Source organism: Phasianus colchicus, chromosome 15 (genome assembly GCF_987193195.1).
Source record: "Phasianus colchicus chromosome 15, bPhaCol1.hap1.1, whole genome shotgun sequence".
Lineage (NCBI taxonomy): Eukaryota > Metazoa > Chordata > Aves > Galliformes > Phasianidae > Phasianus > Phasianus colchicus.
The window spans coordinates 5,397,272-5,416,878 of record NC_143450.1 but is presented as its reverse complement, the minus strand read 5'-3'; the positions used below and the strand labels follow the sequence as shown (position 1 = coordinate 5,416,878).

General features: G+C 37.5%; 1 protein-coding gene across 21 annotated transcripts in view; it reads left to right on the top strand.

Moving 5' to 3' along the window:
• TENM2 (teneurin transmembrane protein 2) overlaps positions 1-19,607 on the top strand; it is a 979,011-nt gene that overhangs the window by 901,563 nt on the left and 57,841 nt on the right. For 18 of the 21 annotated variants that reach the window (XM_090150611.1, XM_090150610.1, XM_090150609.1 and 15 more), the window contains 2 exons: positions 1,681-1,881; positions 3,313-3,525. In XM_090150611.1, coding sequence (XP_090006737.1) covers positions 1,681-1,881; positions 3,313-3,525 — 414 coding nt within the window. The remainder of the gene's footprint in view (positions 1-1,680; positions 1,882-3,312; positions 3,526-19,607) is intronic. The other 3 variants (XM_090150617.1, XM_090150614.1, XM_090150622.1) reach the window with 1 other exon arrangement.

Here is a 19,607-nt window from a genome sequence, read left to right as displayed (position 1 = left end):
GACCTGATTTTTTTCTTCTGTTTATTTATTTATTGGACAAGATTCTTTTGCCTGTCTGGTTCAACAGAAGTGTCACGAAAGGCGTATTCTTTGGAGCTTCTGGTTTTGTTCAGCACCAAGGCACACTAACAGTGCAGGGGAAGCATCCTGGATAGCTTTAGAACAATTAGTCATTTATCATATTTCTCTGACAATTTTTTTTCTGAACAGTCATTGTTTATGTTTATACTAAATTGCACAATAATGTTTTCATACCTAATTAACTGAACCGTAAATCTTAGCAGAACAAACCCACCACACTGGGGTCATTGCTACTGTGAAAATCTTGTAAGAAGTGTTACAGTAATTTCTGTGCTACTGTAATCTGAATTAAAATCTAAGGTGAGTTATTCTGATAGCTCACATTATTGTATATCTAAACGTGCCTGCTTCAATCCTGAGTTGTATCTAATCTATATACTTACTTTAAATGTTCTGTAACTTCATAAAATAATTTGACATGTCTGTTTATAGAAAAGTTGAGATTTAAGAGATCAAGTATTGTTCGCATAAGTTAAAGTGAAAATGTCTCTGCCTTAATTTAGAAGGATCAATTTGGAAAAGATGAGAGATAAATCACTTTCATTATAAACTGAGATCTTCCTAGAGCTGCAAGAGAGAATGCCAATCATTCTTGGTTCTTCTCCTGTGAGCTGATATATACTAGTCATGAGGTGAATTCATTTTATTTAGGGCATAAGTTTGACCTTGGCCCTCAATTCCCCAGCAAGAGGCAGCTGGTAAAGCCTCACTGCTGCTGTTTGCAGGAGAGCATTGTACACTTACACAGATTCGTGGTATGAGATGGAAATTTGGAAAACCATAATGTTACTGATAGAATTTATTTGAAAGAAAGCTCGTAGCATTCCTTTTATTTGTCAGGGCTAAAATGGCAAAAGACATTTTATGGATGCCTTTCCATTGTAACTGTTTTTACCTTCTTCTTCTGTTGTTTCCAGATGGAGAAGAGATGAAATCTGTATCTACATCTGTGTTTAGTTACTAACGAATTGTCTGCTGGTTAGAACATAGGTTGAAGTAACTGGGTCTTGTCAGTCTCACTGCCATAGTGGAGTAGGAACGGAGTTCCTGGTGTACGGGTCTAAAAGAAGCTGAAAGCCACAGATAATTTGCCTTCTAGGTACCCAAATGAGATATCACAGTATCATTCTCACAGGCGTCCAGCATTCGAATGGCAGTGATAGCACTGATGAAGACATTGCATTTCATTTGTTGTTGTTGTGTTTTGTTTTGGTTTTTAATTTATTTTATTTTTCAGAATACTGTTTAACTCATTAGAACCAGAGTGCATTTAAGAAGTAATGTCCCCATTTAAGGCTTATGTAAAGAACTCTCACTGTGTGTTTTAATTTTGAGCCTTCCTGCTTTTTCACCATGGAGTTCATGCAGTAAGAGTTTGTTTTTCAGTCACTCCCTATTTCAGATGGACCTAATGCAAAACACAGATTACTTCACACTTCTCTGTTCTCAGACCAGGTACTTATGGGACGTGAAGAATCATATTGATTTGTTTTATTTTGCCGCTCTGTTAAGATCTTCAAAGTGTCCATCTACTTTTTTTCCATACATCATATTGTGGGAACTGACCTTTGCGTGCATTCTTTTTGTTTTCTTATTTAGTTGATTGCTTAGATCCAACATGCTCCAATCACGGAGTCTGTGTGAACGGAGAATGTCTCTGCAGCCCAGGCTGGGGTGGAATAAACTGTGAGCTTCCCAGAGCCCAGTGTCCAGACCAGTGCAGTGGGCATGGCACATACCTGTCTGACACCGGTCTGTGTAGCTGTGATCCCAACTGGATGGGACCTGACTGCTCCGTTGGTAAGAAAACTATTTCTTGTGATTTTGCATCAGTGCTCCTATTCTGGCAAAATGTTAATATCAGAGGCAAATTTGAAATGCAAATAATTTACAAAATTGTCTTAGGAACAGGCTTGGTCCTGTTCTGGACTGTGTTGGAAAGAAGCATGCATACATTTTAGATTATTTTATGTGACATCCCTAATTTGGGACTGACAGCTCGGGGTGGGGGTGTGGGTTAGGAGCCCATATTTCCTTCAGATACTGACGTCCTTCTGAACTGAGAAAGTTACTTAACTGCTTCATATCTCTTTCCTCACTTTGACTGAAAACTTCCATTGCAGAGATTCACAGATACGTCCATAATATTTGAAAATACTCTATTTTTGGTGCTTGCTTTATGGCACATCACAATTCTACCCACTTACGAAAAATATCACAAAACAGCAAGATCCCCTAAATATGGGGTATTTTTCAATTTTCAGTTGTACACTGAATATTTAAACAATTAGTTTTAGGGCAAAAGGCACTCTAAAAAGCAAGAACAGAAGTGTAAGCTGAAAAATTCATCCTCTTCAATGCTGCAGTTGACTGAATATTGTAAAAGTGTTTATTCTAACAGAAGTAGCTAAGGGGAAAAAAAGAACAGCTTTGACATGACAGCAAATGTTCTATTTGTGGGGAAAAAATACTTGGAATTTTGCATTTATATTGTAAGCTGATTCTTGAGGTGCAGTTGTCTCTCAAAATAATATTTACAGCTTTCACATTTATTCAGTTATTTCTTAAAATTAATGACTCAGAATACCCTACCAGTGAAATGAGGATCGAGATATGTTTTTTCTGCTTCATGCATCAGCAGCAGCCAGCAGAATTCATGAATGAGAATTTAAACTGTCAATTTCTTTGATGATGCGTGAGGCAAAAGACCCTCTGCTGTTCTACAACTGCTGGCAGAGAGCAAGAGAATTTAGGAGCAAGGTGCTGTGTGTCCCACCATTGTTAGCAATAGGATTCCAAATCCGTCACTTGCTAGTATGTTTTCCAGTCACTCCGAGAGTCTCTGTGACCCTGAGTTGTGACCATTCTCTGCTGAATGTGTCTTAGGTGAGTTTCTCAGTCTCGTTCTTAACAAACAAATGCGTTGAAATCGGCGCAGGTTCAGGTTGGAGTAAAGCAGATCTGTGTTCCCCCTTCTGCCATACTGAAAGGCACTGAGGAAATTCTCTGCATTGGAATGGAGGACACAGCTCTACTGTGATCTGTCCAGAATACAGCAGCAGATTTTTGCAGTGATTTTCTTAACTTTGCAAAGTTGATTGCTTAATGCTGCTTTTGATCCCCACACGAAGAGGCCTGCTTTCAGCAAATGGGTGCTTGTTCTGCTCGACTTCTGACTTAGATTGCCTCTGACATGAGCCAGCTATAACCTGTATTCTTTTTTTCTCCTAGAAGTGTGCTCTGTAGACTGTGGCACCCACGGGGTGTGCATTGGTGGAGCATGTCGCTGTGAAGAAGGGTGGACAGGAGTGGCGTGTGACCAGCGTGTGTGTCATCCCCGTTGTACAGAGCACGGAACTTGTAAAGATGGGAAATGTGAATGCAGAGAGGGCTGGAATGGGGAGCACTGCACCATTGGTAGGCAAACGACAGGCACCGAAACAGGCACATATTGCTTTCTTTTCATAAATCGTAGAGACATAGTTACTGTGGTGTACTGTGATAGGCTGTTCCTTTAAGGACCCTAATGCTTTCCAATATTATCTTGGGCTCCAGATGCGTTGGGCGAAATGCAGACGAGCACTTAGAATCATTGAAAATAAATAACAAGCTGGTTTGGGGGGAAAAAAATCCACAGCAAATGAACATTAGTAAGTAAAGATGTAACAAATGGTCCATCACGGTGTCCTTTGAGCCAAGCTTTTCAAACTTAACTAAACATTCCTTTGTGTGAATGGCATCTTTTTTAATTTCCTGGTCTGATGCATCAGTACTTTCCTGCTATTATACATCACATCTGAAACACACCACCACCATCTCCACACAGAGCAGGGGTCAAGTGGTGGAGGAATAAGTGCTCCTGGTGCTACAGAAATAGCTCCCTAGCATTTCCCTGTGTTGTGCTGTGACAGTGGGCATGGTGTTTGCATATAGACAAGCACAGCATGGGAGGGCCTGACAAGTAGTGCAGCATGCTGCTGTACCCTTTCCTAATAGTGTGTTGCTCAGCGCAGTGTTGGCATCATGCAGAGAGCTGTGACTAACACGATTGCATCTCAGCTGTGATGTGTCAGCCTGGGAAGTTCAAAAAGGTTATACTTACACAAAGTAATGATGTGCTATCCCTTCAATTACAGCACTTGAAATCTTATTTTGAAGAGCAATTAATTGTTCCTAAATGATGTTCTTTATTTTGTCCCTACGAGCAGGCAGGAGGGGTATTTGGACAATATTATCAAATTACTGGAGGGGTGGGGGAAGGAAAAAAATGTTATTTTCCCTGTATTGTGGTTGATTGTAGTTGAGAATGGGAAGATCTAAGTGGTCAAATCTTTTTTGAGAACTATAAGCAAAATTGTATGGAGTGAGAGTATCCAAATATGAACTGGAACTGTGTGAGTTTCAGGCAAGTGTATTTTTCTCTCAAAAAATCATAGAGGATGATGAGGTGTACCTTAAATAAAAACCTGGTGAGTCAAGAACCAAGATCTTCTTGAAGTGATGAATCTACCAGGGAAAAGGAGTAGGTCAATTGAGATTTTCATGGCAATAAGGGACCCTAATGGGACAGTCCTATTACAAGTGAATTGCTATTTCTTTAATTAAAACTATGGTGAGATTATTGCATCCCTCAAGCTGTTTTTCTTTTTCATTCCCCTCTGATTTCTCCTTGAATATACAAACCATTTCAGATGCATACATGAGTTGGAAAGTAAAAGAATATGCTTATTGGGAAAAAAAAAATCATATTTTTAGGGCATATCTCCGACGTTGTGGTGCTGCATGCTTCCACCGCACTACGCCAATATGATTAAAGTCAAAGCTTTTGTGATTGAGCACTTTGTCACCAGCAAAGATGCAGAGTGTTTATTCGCAACTGCTTTCTGACTTCCATCATGTCAACATCTCTCTGCTGGATTAATCCGGGCGTTTTGTTTTAATGTTGAGTACTTCTCAGATCGTTACAAAATGCCTACTTTACAAATATCTTTGCATTAAGTTGTGTAATAATCGCTTATTCTAAAAGTTGCTTCTTTGCCTTTTTTTTTTTTTAATAATTTTTTAGAATCATGCCTGTTTAGAGATAATTAGTGTATTTCAAGTCTTCATTACTGTGCACACAAAAAGATGCCTTGTACTGATATCATAAAAGAATTCGGAAAATTACAACTTGGACAAGTGAATCCTGAAGTGAGATTTTTCGTTTAATTTTCAGAGCTGTGAAATAAATAATTTCCCTATTATTTTTCTTTTGAGAGGAAGGCCAATACTGTTGAAGTGATTAAAGTAAATAAGTGTAAGCTTATTATTATTTGGGAGGAAAAAAAAAAAAATTAGGTTTGCCCTTCCAGTTATCATACATTTAAATTTGTGCAGCCATAAGCTGTGTGCTACATGTGGACAGATAGATGTTGTTGTGACGAGGCTGTATTAATGAGACATTCCCTGACTGTCAGACCATTGACAAAAGCAACAAAGCGTGATGCCAGAAATGGAAGTCAGCTGAGGAAAGCATCACAGCTTTATCCCATCAGTTTGTTTTCTCTGCTTTGCTTTTAACACAGAGGCTGGTTATATGGGGCTCAAAAGGAGAGAGCGTGGAAGGTAAGGGTGATAAAACTAAGCTTTGTCAGTGATTGTAAAGAAAACACTAGGAGTTACCACTAGACAATTGGTCCTTCGAGAATAGATTGGTCCTTGGAACAAAGAATCAGTTGCTCAGTGTACTTTGAACGTTTGTGTGAATAGTTAAAACATACTTAAATTTTACAGGAACTCATTCTAACTTAGTGAGCTCCCTTTATGGGTTAAGCATTCAATTGAAACGTTGAGATCAGAAGTACTAGCTAGGGAATGTCTGCCTTAAACAATTATATTCAGGAATTTTAATTAATGGTTTTTTAATGCAGAGCCATTCTCTTAGTCCTGTCTGGAAGGTGCCTTGCAAACCCCACAGGTCTGTCTGTCCGAAGAGGAAGCAAGGCCAGGTCAGACGCAGAAGGCATACAAGCAAAGGCTGAATCTTTCTCTTCCCTCTACACAGCTTCAGTTCTTTAATAGCTGTGTTCAGTCTCCAGGAACTTCATGATACACACTCCCTATACAGTCTTCAAGCAGAAAACTGGGATTCCTGTAGGAGAGTTTATTTGGTCTGAACGTTCATTTATTGCTAGACCCAGTCTGAATTCCTTTCAAGTCAGGAGAAAAGCTTGCTTTGATTTTAGTGGCTTAAGCCAAGTCTGTTCAGGATAAATCAGTCCACTTTGTGAGGAAAAAGAGGTTTCTATATGTAAACCAAACTTTGTTTTATTCTCTTTGTGTTTCTTTAGCAGTTTCTCATTCTATATCCCCATCACAGTGGAAAATAAATCATTATAGCAACCTGCAGGTATCCAAGTTTGTCAGGTTATTTTGTTCTGTCTAACATACAGTCAGTCTTTTAAAAACAATCCACTATATGTGCTTTGGCTTTTCAGCATTGAGTATCTAAGCTCATATACCCTCTCATGAGCTTTAAACAAGAACGAGGTTTGTCTCTGCATTAGCTGCATTATAGGAAAAAATATCTGCAGTCTCAGCTCACTGGTAACAAGCTGTGCAAGGCAGCCTTCACCTATGTGTATCAATGGAGTTATATATAAAAACCAGTCAGCACAAATTCCATGTCACACAAATTTTGAAGAATCCATATCCAAATAATATAAAAATGAAAGGATTGGTGCCTGGTCTTACTGAAGTGCTGGCTGTAGCAGAGCAGAACTGTACTCCAGGCACTACATTTCACTTGGCTACTTCAGTTGGGAAGAAAAATTGCTTACTGGAGTGATGATAAAGAAAATGAATCTTTTCCAAGTGCAAAAATAGACCTGTCAGGATATCTTTATTAAGTGATTACTATTCAGTGATTGCAATTATGGAGGAAGCTATAACTAAATAATAGAGGTAATCTAGATGAGGAAAAGATTATTGGAAAACCACTAGCAAAGCAAAAGACTAAGATACAGCAGTTGCTAAATCTTGGACCAATTTCATGTCAGAATTTTAAGATGAAGGATTTATCTTCTCCTTGAAGCATCTGCGTGTTGCTAAAGCATGCTGTTATGAAACCATTCTGCTACTTTCACTGAAAATAATACTTGAATTTGTAAAACTATTGTTTTGAATCTACTGTGAGGGTGTTCTCTATGTAAACTGTCAGAACTGTAGACTGAGAACAGTGTGATATGTAAGGAGATCTTAAGAAGCAGACAAAAATATCATTTTTAAAGTGTAATTCTATCTGTAATTCAGATCCCTGCAGCATGAAATACAACTGCTATTAAGTGATTCGTAAAAATCTTACTGTGAGACCAGAGAAACCAGGATTTCATCCTGAATATTTGTAAGTAAGATTTAAAAGACTGCAAACATGTTTTATCTTATAAGGTGAGCTCTCTCATTGGAAGTCGATACAGGAGATTTTATCAGGGCAGCCTGCCATATTCCCAAAGCCTCTCTCTCTCCTGACATCTTGCAGTAGGTGTAAAGTAAGCACTCCTGCTTTCAGACAGGAAGTCGAGGGAAGATTGGAGTAAAGGATACTTGATAGTACAGATACTCTGCTGTGAGTTAAAATCAAGATAATTCTTATCTTTTCTGTTTTTCTATTTTCCATGCAAACAAGCTGTGACCCCTTTGTCAGCCCTAGAAGCTGAGCTTCCAGTGCCTACCTAAAGGCAGAACACAAGGCTAGACTAAACTAGCAGTGGTAATGTGTGCATTTCTGCAGATTCTGCTTCGTGGCCTTGGTACTGTTTTTCAGTATCCAACTCTCTTTCTCCCACTGAGTTCTTGGCCTCTACACTGACAGTGTCAATGGCAGAAACTGTTCCTTAGCCAATAAAAAATTCAGAGATCTATATTAGTACTGTACCTTATCTTGTAGATTTTCAGGGCCTTGAATAAAGAAGGATTTGAAGGAACTGGGATCCTGTAAACTACATGGTGAGAAGTAACATAAAACCTTCAAATTCATGAAAAAGTGCAGGAAAAAGAAAAAGAAGACTCTGTCTGGGATGATTGGTAAGAAGTTTAAGTCACAAATTGGGACATTTGATTAGGTAATAGGAAAATATTGTTACAGAAAATGAAAAACTAAGCGAGTTGTGGAATTGCTTCAGTGGAGCTTTTAACAACAATTTAGACACTATCAAAAATAGCGTGGAGATAATTCATCCTGCGATGGGGCAGAAAGCCGACCAGAAAATCATTGAACTGTATGAGTTCCCTTCCAGTGTGATTTTAAATGATAGTATAAAATGGACTGTTGGAGCTTAAAAGGAAGCATTCCATTTAAATATTTTATTTTATAATGGTCCAAGTCAAAATTTGTACTTTCATCCCCTCTAAGAACTTGTAAAAGTAGATTTCAAGCATTTATCCAGCCAAGGTGGCTATTTGCAGAACAGTAGGCTGACATGTTATATGGTGAGACATTCTAAAACTCCCAAACGAGGAGACAATTAACCTCAAATGGGCAAATACTTAAAACCCCCTCCCTTTGGAGTACCAAGAGTCACCCAACTGAATACTGGATGGATAGCATCCCCTCTCTGTTTTGCAAAGGCAAAAAAATGTTTCCCCGGGTGTTTTGGAATAGCCATGTGCTTTGTAGATTTTAGACATGTTTACACTTTTTTGAGGCACAGAGGAATACCGCATACAAGGTAGAAGCATTTAGACTTATACCTTATCATGAAGTCAATAATTGATAGAGAAATTAATAATGAAGCATTATCTTTGGTTACAGCAGGATATTTTTGTCCCATGATAATACTCTTTGTGTCAAAGATTTTTTCTTCTCCTGAATTTTCGAGTAATTATAATGGTAATGATTCAAAGATGAAGCAATTTTCAGAAGAGATGGAAAGTGTGTGGGAGGAGACAGTAGAAAGCCATCGGATCTGACAAAGAGCAATTTAGGAGTTAGATATATTAGACTTCAGTGCAGTTCTGACTTAAAATTTATCTATACTACTTTAAAACTTATCAAGGTTTAAAAAGCTCTAACAAAGACAAGAGAGATTTAGTTTGCACGCTCCGTAGAGTGAAGAGCACATTTTTTTCACTTTATATGGAAAATGAATAGCACTTATGGGTCATAACCACCTTTCATGGTGGATGATACAGAAATGTATTGGTAATATGTATGATGACATGACCAGAAAAGATAGGGACAGTGATTGTTTATATATGTATATAATATATATATAATATTATATATATATATATATGAATTTGGATTCATCATCAACAGTCCTCCTGTTGTCTTTACACCTGATTTCTTAGTAACCATATCTTTGATGCAGTCTTTAGCAATGTCACATCAAGATTTCATTTGGAGTATCATAGGATGGGTTCCTCCCATGCATCTCTTCAGCAAAACAGAAAGTCACAGATACTGCATGAATTAATCTCAGATATTCTCAATGATTTCTGTTCTCGGCACATAATTTGCATTTAAATTTGTTATGCAAGTATATAGTGAGAGGGGGATGTTCCACTAATAAAGTGACATTTTTGTACTTTGACTTAAAAACAGTACTTTTTACTTAGGTTTCATGGTGGTATTTAATATTGTTATTCTTTTTAAATCTTCGTATGGACTTTCACACCTAATTCCTCCAAAGGAATTATCCACTTCAGAAAGAGTTGACAGCAGAGAGACTCATACTCTTACAGTAACAAAGATACATTTTACTACTGCAGACTAACTTCACAGCTGTAGCTCTACAGCTCCTGATCCATTTATGATCACAAATGTGTATAACGTAGTGCTACATAGACTTGTAGGTCAGATTCGTGGTATTTAGAGAATCGTGTTCACCTGTATCACATCCTGTCACGTTACATTGCAGCCCAAAATGAATGAATAAGTTAGGTGGTGGTGTGGTCCAACATCACTGTGCTTCAGTAAAGGTGCAGGTGCCCTATAAATAATCCGTTAGGATTTTGTTCCTGGGAAAGGTGATGCTTTCAGTAATTTCCAACTACACTTGCTATTGTTTTTGTAAATGTCATCTTTTATCTCACCTCCAAAACTTGTGAATAACATCTCTTGATGGCAGACCCCAAACTACATGTTCTGTAAATAACAGCTCTTAAGCCCAGTAACTTAACTGTACTTTGCTACTTTTGTCTATCAGGCCTGAGAGAACTTTCTGGGCAATTTACGTAGCACTAAAATATCCAGAACTACCATGTGTATCCTCTTACTTTTTTGTAGCCAGGGGCAATAGACACTATTTCCTTCCAGATACGTATAATCAGCTATGTAGAGATTTGCATACAGCGAGAGTGGTTTGACTTTTAAAGAGTTTAGAAACCAAGTTCATTTTCATTTGCAGGATTTACACAGGGCAAGTAGGGATCTTTTTTTTGACCAGGAGACAAGATTATTCACCAGGAAGAAGTTTCCTGTTAGCATTCTTTGCTGAGAGCTTCCTATAAATGATTGAAATATGCCACAGTGCAGTGACAGAACATTTGAGCAGCTTTTTTCTTTCCCTTTATATAGGATATATGCAGAACATGACCTTACTTCTCCCCTTTCTAGCCAAAAAACTGTAATGAGTGTGTTTTCAGCAAGGCTTCCTGCATTTTGTCTGCTACTTCAAAGATGCACCCAGCAGATCTCAGTGAATAGTTTTCAAAACTGAAATCACATTTCTTTCTCCTTTTGGAGAGGCTTCTACATGAGCTATACTGATTTTCTGGCCAATTCTTGAACTCTTAAAAGACTACAAAAAGGTAGGGAGGGCAATCAATCAAGCTGCTGATCTAACTTTTCAAAGGGCAAAGCTGATTTTGCTCTTCATAGACGTATTCACAGCATCAGGCAATCTTTTCTTGTTCCAGAGATAATGTTTTCTGTGTTATTTTGTACCCTGCGGTGTCAAGCACAGCTTCAGCGAGTGAGTGAATAACACGGTATTGCTGGATACAAAACAACAAAGACACAGGAATGCTTGTGAGAGGTCAGCGAGACAGAGATAGAATAGTAGTGCAGATCTTGAGAAATGTGGATGTATAATCACAGGTATAATATTTACTAAGAAACAAACAGAAAAGAGAACAATATCTGTCCATTCTTTGGAGGACTGCTGTTAGTGTTCCTATTAAAGATATCTTTTCCATAATTATGTTTATTCTTGCTTGTACATCCTCAAGATATAAGTACTGTATTTTTAGTATCAGTTTCATACAATCTTTTATATTTGAAGATGCAGTTAAGGACAAATGTGTTTCATCTGCCTCCAGCAACCTCTGCAGAATAACCATTCAGACATAAGCTTTTACTCTTTCAGCTTCCTGAGAATTTTGTTTCTGATTCCTACCTTAGCATCATATTAACAGGAGGATGGCAGGAGAAGTTCGGTTTGCCTTATTAAGGTATTTGATGCTATTGAATGTCTCCAGTTAATAATTTTAGTTTAATATTATATTAAAAATACTGGTGTCAGGAAGGAAAAAGCATCTCTGAAGTGTCAGTTCAGGATTTTGCTGTGTGATCTGTTCAGGGCTTTGGGGAAAAAAACGAGCTACTGAAAGCTTTTTCTTTATCATCGGCTGTGTTTCGTGCAGTATAACTACTCATTGAGGATAAAGTAGAAACTAATGTTGAATATTGATACATCCTTCTTGCAGTGCTTTCAGTAAAAGCATTTACTATTTTTAAAACGATCTTAAGAACCACACTGGGGGACTTGTTCATCGTGCTGGTTGTGAGGCAATCTGTGTTCTGAACCATTCATACTGAATGAAGTTTTTACAAAGGTATTCAGCTCTTTTCTCTCATTCTTTCTCTCTATCACTATTCTGACCTGCTTATGAAAGTCTTATTAGGGTAAGCTCACCCTCTGAAAGTATTTCCTGCAAGTAGCCTCAGCCTATTGCATTTTAGATACATTTTTTCAAGACATATAAGCAGAAGCAATGGTTTATTTCAAAAAGAAATCATCTTGTAATGCAGTGTATCTCACTTCCCAAAGAAAACACAATTATGTATGTAACTGAACTGTAAGAGAGAAATCAAAACTTGAGCATTCTTGAAAGTCTTTGGGCCTGAGGCTGATGGTCAGTGTTGACATCTGGATGCTGAAAGTGGGAATAGTTGGGGTAGTCTAAGGTCATTATTATTTGAGGTCTAGCTGCCATCAAATCGTAATCATGAGTTTGGGTTTCTACAATTTCTAGCACGTATTACTGGAGTGTTTTCAGTGATACAGTATTGACTGACATACAGCTGTCGATATCCTTCTGTCAATTGTATTCAAAACACATCCATGCTGTGACAGAGACAAAGCAACACTGGTGGCTAATTAGTCCTTATTCTAGCAGCAGTTCAACACCACGTTACTGAAACCCCAGGAAAAGTGGAACATGAGAAATTAAGGTTACTATATTTATCCCAGTTCTCTGGTCAGTCAATAACAGGATTAGAGCAGAAAGGATCCATTGTCCAACTATTTCCTTGAAGATTTTCAGATCCTGAGCTGACCCATAGCAGTGGCAGCTACATAGTAGATTTCAGTAATTCAGTCCAAGCAAGTACTTCTCTTAAACAGTTAAGCTCTTCTCGTGCAAAAGCAGCACCTTTTCTTCCACAAATACTTCAGTGTGACATGGATTGTAACGTTATTTACTCTCTCTAATTCTTAAAAAAAAACTTTAAAGGTGCTTTAGCTTCTGCCTTACTACAATCTGCCATTTCTATGACCCATGACCAGCATCTCACATCTAGGATTCATTGTTGTGTTGTCTCATTGGTTATTGGGAGCCATGCGATGAATTCTGGACCTTCAAAGTGTAAAGCAGGTTCTTCATTCTCTCAAACTCTCATTCTCTCTCATTGCTTAATGACATCGAAGTGCTACTCAACTAATTAACATTTTATCTGTTAGAGGATGCCTTTAAAGGGCTGTGCTTTTTAAATAGGGAACCGTAATTTGGAAAAGTGGCCAATCAATGTCAGACTGCTTTTCCTAGTCCCACTGTATTTTTAGTTGCTGTTCAGTTTTTAACAGTCCAGTGCAGAGTAGGTGGATCAACTCAGCATCAATAGGCTGTGACAAGCTTTCAAAATGTTTTAAAGATACCATGCAAAATAGCTGCAGGGAAAGGTTTAAGTATTTCTTCCTCTGTGTTTTTGGGTGACTGGTGTCACTCTTAACATTTCAATATATTTTTACCACAATCAATGTGAAGTAAAGATTAAAGTTTTCATTCCGATTAATTTTGCAGGGGAGATTCCTTTTAGGTGGATGTTGGAAGAATTCAGTTATTCATGAGCGTGACAAGTGAGTAAGATTCACAGTGCGTCCAGCCAATGGATGTTTTAATTTGCCTCCAAACAGTTTTTCAGAGAACTGAACATCTGAGCTGAAGAACCAAAGTGCTTCAAGATGCAGTCCCTGTAGTACAACTAGTAGGACTAGTATTGGTAGTTGATGTGTTATCTGAGAAATCAACATCGTGTTGTAATCATGATTAAAAAAAGTGTTGTTTATTAAAAAGTAAACCATTTTGTACTGAAAAATAGTATCTGATTTTAGATTGGAAACAGTGCTAAGAGGACAATTATCCAAAAGACCAAAACAGTAGCGTGTTTCCTTACTATGCAGTGATTTATTGGTCATAAAAGCACTACCACTTCAAATACTGTGATTTTCCAACTGTTAGGAATCAAAACTGATTGCTGAGCTGTTTGTGGAATGAGTCCCTCAAGAATAGCACTGAAGTTATTTTTGTAAGTTCAGCATGCACAAACACAAAAAAACTAAATGTCACAGAAGATGCTGATCCTCCTAAAGCCAAAGAGACATTAGTACAGATGAGAGAACTGACTTTTTGTTTTAACCACTGGGAATATCAGAAAGTAGAACTCCATTCCTGATGTAGCATGTTGCCAACAACTTTTCAGCGCGTTTTAAATATTAACTAATCTGACTGCTTTATTTTCCATTTAATGAAGCAAATCAAAACGTGCCTATGTTGGGTTACAGATTCCTTCTCACTGAAATTAATGAAAGAATTGGCATTATAGCATATAGTTTAATGACAGAGACAGTATGCCTAAAATTAGGCAGTTATAGAAAAAGCAATTGACTGTCTCTCCCTCTGATTCCTGTTTTCTTTTATTTTTAAATTACAGAAGTACTAGTTTTTGAACAAGAAAGGTATTACTGAAAGCAAGAAGCAGTGGGTCTTTATTTGCAGCTGAAAGGAGAAAGCAAAATATGTTCACATTTTAACAGATGCTGATAATTGTATTTCTGACAAGTATATCTATATTTGAGTACACCGCTAACAATGCAGGAGAAATAAGGATAATGTGGTTTCTCTTCTTTCAAAAAAAATGGCATTTCAAAAAATGCCTTAGACTTAAAGCAGAAAACCATTGCATAGGAGTTTGTTAGGAGTGTGAAATGGAGGTTGCAATCTAGTTAATAGGCAGCTGAGTCCGGGGGCAGGGAAGTATAGTGACACAGGTTTTTAGATCCAGTGCATCTTTTTGTTGGCTTATTTGGATACTATGGATAAAACTATTTTGTTGATGTTTTTTTACCATCTCTTTTGGATCATTATTAGTTGATTGTTAACATAAAGCCGATCGCTGTGTCCTGTGCATGTTTGAGCCTTTTTTTTTTTTTTTTTTTCCAAAGTAAGTCAGAAATATGGATTTAGAATGAAAAAAGCCTTCCATATTTAGAGAATGGTTTGTCAGAGTCAAGGTCACTTTGTGAAGGTTGAGAGGGCAGTGTTTGCTTAAAGGAAATACGAGGTGATTGCTATACTAGAGAAAATATTAATCTTTTCAATAGCTCTACATTACTTCTGAATTACTTCTCTAGAGAGATGGTTATGAGCCAGAAGCCAAGAGAAGATATATGCTGTTATACTATTGTATGTGTAGCTAGAAGGTTGAAGGGGAAATAAGAACCCTAGCAAAATCTATGCTGATGAGTAATCAGTTTGGAGTTGCAGCTCTCCTTAATTCAAATCCATAGGGGCCTGTAGAGATCATAAGTTCTATGATTTGTCATTGGAATCCTTTGTTAAATAATTTTATAATTGCTTTGTTTGTTTACATGCTGAAGAAAAAGGTGAATTAAAATTGATCAAGCTCACCCTTACTTTCAAATAATAGTTCATATCTTGTACCATAAGACTTGAATCCATATGAAGTACCAAATTGACTCCTGACTTCTCTGCTTCAAAAAATTGTACTAAAATGAAATGGAGGCAGTCCCTATTAAACCTGATGGTTTCCCTTTTTCTTTTAATCTTACAGTCTGCTGTGCACAAATCATTTGTTATTTAAGTCTGTCTTTCATCACCAGTATTTATATTTCTGGTTACCTTGAAATTCTTATTAGCACATGGAAAACTTTTAAGTTTAAGATGCTTTGTGAAGGGAAATATTTATTCAAAAAAATTGGGGTAATTTAAAATATTTGTCTCTATTTGAGACTGCATCTGTTTATTCAACTCGTGTAATCACAGGTTCCTCTACAATCACAAGGATTTTTTCCAGCACTTCAGATATAAAGCAGTGAGTTTTTGAAACATTCTAGCACGATGTACACAGAGTATCTGATTTCTTAGACCGAATGTTCCAATTGAGATTAAATGGAAGCCTCCTTAAAAGTTGTTTGCATAAAATATGCCCCTAGGCTTTAATTATTTCTTTTCTATATTTTAGTGCTTTAGATAGAGATGTTATGAAATGTGAGGAGAGATGTCGTACAAGTAACAGTGAACCAAAAAGAATGAAGCTGGCTCTTTTCAGTGTCGCTCCTGTTTCTGTAGTCCTGTGACTAAAACTTACAGGTCTGTCACAGATGTGTTTCACAGGACTACCATTGCTGGTCCTAACTTGAACTAAGTGATTCCATTCCCTGTTAGGAAATAAGAAAATGCGGTAGCTTGTTTTATTCAGAATGAAAAGCAGGTAGGCCTAACTGGAAAATGCACTAAAATATCTTCAGCTTTCTGTGTTGAGCATTGATGAGAAAGGCAGTCCTATGTCATTAAGGTACACAGTAGTTTTTCCAGTCAGTAAAATCCAGCTTAAGAAGGATTTTTGGGAAAGGTTCCTAACCGCTTACAGGAGTTATTACAGTAAATTGGATAGGCACTATGCCTGATTAAACATATTCCCATGTACGTATTTACTTTGAAACCCAAAGCCGTTCCAAAGTTCACTTTGCTTGATTAAGACCTGTAAAGATCCCATAAATAAAGGATGCGTCAAACTGCATCCGTCCTCACGTTTGATGGATTTGAAGGTCCTCAGAGACCTTCAGCTAATGTGTCGTAAGGTGTTCTTTTGTTAGCTAATCAGGAATGATACAGTGGAGCACTGCACAAGTCCTCTGCAGTTTGAGTTAGGGCACCGCTTCTCACTTTGTGCTCTGAGCTGCTGGAACGCAGCCGTGCAGTGACAGAGCTGCTGCGTGCTGCTTGGTTTCACAGCTCTGAACAAATGATTGTTGTGTAAAGTAAAGCCTAATTGATATATGTTTCTAATGTCCTGCAACCCTTATAGTGGGTAATACTTCAGCTGTGAGTAAGACATGGAAAAAGGTTCTATACCCAATTGAAATTCCTGGAAACAGGCCGAGAAGAGTAACGTAAGTTACTGTTTTATTTGTACTCTGATGGCAAATAGCCTTCGGAACAAACTCACACTGTGGTAATTTTCTCTTCAGCTTTTCTAAGATAATTAATAATATGAACAGAAGATGGAAAAATTCAATTTCCTTGATATATATTTATTGCATACTGAGATACTGCTCATGTGCGCTGTTAGGACACACAGTATTTCCAGAGTTGCAAAGAAGGAGCAAATTGCACAAAACTCTAGCTAGGTGTTCATTGTACAAATCTAAGACATTTCTTTTTACTTGTGTTGTTGGAATTCCTAGTTGATTTTTTAGTTCTAATCGTGTTAAGTCTTCTTTTCCTGTTTCTTGTTCTGTTTTGTTTTCTGTCTGATGCAAACGTCGTGACATTGTACTGTTTTGCATCTCCAAGTCACTCGGTTACTGTGTTTCTCATCCCTAGAGAGGGGTCCTAGCAAACAGGCCCAATATAACCAAAAACATCCTGTCTATCTCAGTGTTTTGACGGTCGTGTCAAATGTAGGTGCAGGGCAACAAAAGCCCAGTTGGTGCTTCTGAGGAAGAGAAACAGAGAAGTGGAACCAACAGAAAAATGGAAAAGAAATGCTCCATTTGTAAGCCAGAAAGGCTGAAGTATTTGTTCAGTGTTGAGGTCTGTACCAGTGAGGCTAGGAGAGGAGCAGAGCTATCTGTTGCCTGATAGTAAATATTTTTAATATAAAGCAAGCATTGCTTAAAGAGTCCTTCCACGTTAAAATTTCTCCTAAGTAAGGATTAAATGCTGTGGGCATTTTTTAGAGGTGAAATGGTGAAGACAATTCCCCTAGCAGATAGCTCAAAATCATCTTTTCAGATGTATTTAAATATTATGGCATCTGGCTACGTGTGCAGGATTGTTCTTCTCCATGTAGGCAGGTAAGAAAGGAACAGAAAAAATGTTCATCTGAAAACAATCTTATTTCTTTAGCTTTTATTAGCTACTTGTGTATTTGGTACATATAAAAATTGGGAAACGGAATGATATTATTCATGAGGCTTCTATAAAAGATGCAGAATGGATACCTAGGACTTTAGAATTAGATATGTTTATAAAATACATTTTGTGTATTGAAACATTCATCTTCTATCCTGATCTGCCAAAACAACTCAGCATGCACAAACACTCACATAACTCAGAACGTGCTGTTCGTGTATTTTAATTTGTTTTACATATGTTACCTTCATGAGAGAATATTGGATCTGTGTGCTGCACACTTATTTCAATCCTTTATATTTGTGCATATATTTGAACCCCATATATTCCATCTCTAATAATAATGTGAGGTACATTTGCTTTAATATTCAAATATCCATTAATTTTTGTCACTGAATTGTACTGTGAGAAGCACACAGTGTATGTTGTCAATGTTTTTTCCATTCTGAACTACCCCAGTATGCTTTTTGAAAAATCCTCTTCTTTTCAGCTCTTCCTTTTGATTTTCCTTTAGGACAGCTGAAATGTTTGGAATCTGTAGTCCAAAACCGTGCAGAATGGTGCTGTTTGTTGGAATCCATGCAATTAATACTTCAGGAAGATCAGCTCAAATTATAACACATTTGTCAATATAGTTCTTTCCATCTTGTAGGGATTCCAGAATTCTGTATTAAACTAAGGGATAGCTGCTTGCAGAGCATACTAATCTGTGAGTAGTAATGAAGGAAAATGTGGACTTACACTAACGCTCATATTTATTCCTCTGACAGAGACAACCTGCACACTTATCCAGGAACTGCATTTGCATACCTGAAAGTTAATTGCTAAATCATAAATTCTATACAGACATCAATATCTGATGAACAGCAAGTAATTATATTGTAATAATGCCTGAGAAAAAAATGGCATATGCTGCCCTGAGAATTATGAATAATAAAGCTCTACAACGGAAAGATTCATAGATAATTCAGGTTGGAAGGGATATCAGCAGGTCATATGGTCCAACCTCTTCCTCAAATGGCATTATAGGATTAGTTCACATCAGACCTCAACCAGGCCCTGTTTTTAAGGCAGATAGCCTGCAACCTCCTTCACTGTCTATTAGACAGGGGCTGCAGCTAAGCATCTACAGAGGCACACTGAGCAATGCAAGTACTTCACAATATTTGCTTTTTGTCACTGTAGTGCCTTTCTTGTGTCTGCACGTACGTGTGCACACGCACCCTTCCCTCTGTCACGGCTTCATGGGTTTTCATTGGTATTGTACATCACAACATCGTGCAGTCCATGTCCAGTTGTAAGCAGGATTAGAAATATTCTTGTAAACTACTCTTAAGTAGTACTAGCATGAGAGAAGCAGTTCTGTTTGGTCACTGAATGCTGGCTGGGCTTAATAGTGCACTTTGGTTCATTTCTAATCCTCCTCTGTATATTTGTAAAGCTATTTGTATATTCTGGGTGTTATGGAGAAAGAAATTCAATTTGTATTTGGAGCAGAAAGTGGATATGTGATTTTTCTATATGTAAGTTCTTATATATAGAGTGAAGGAATTTATTTCATAATTTTGAGTTGGCAGCTTAAGATCTCTACCTCCTACACAGATAAGATGAGCTTTTGTCAGCTTAGCAGAGCTCTCAACCCCAGTTTCCATCCCTGTACCTTAGGCATTTTAAATATCCTGAGCCTACCAGATAAGAAGTAAGGCCTTGAACATGGTTTTAAATTTCTTTAAGAAGCCACTGGTGAGAGAATTAAAATAATATTTGATGTGCCTGTTCTTGTTAAGAGGAAACGCTTCAGCATTCAACTAGCTGAATTTGGTGTAAGCCCATACATATTGTGTTGCTGTAGTCAAGGCAAGTATAAGGGAGGTCAAATCCTTGTTATG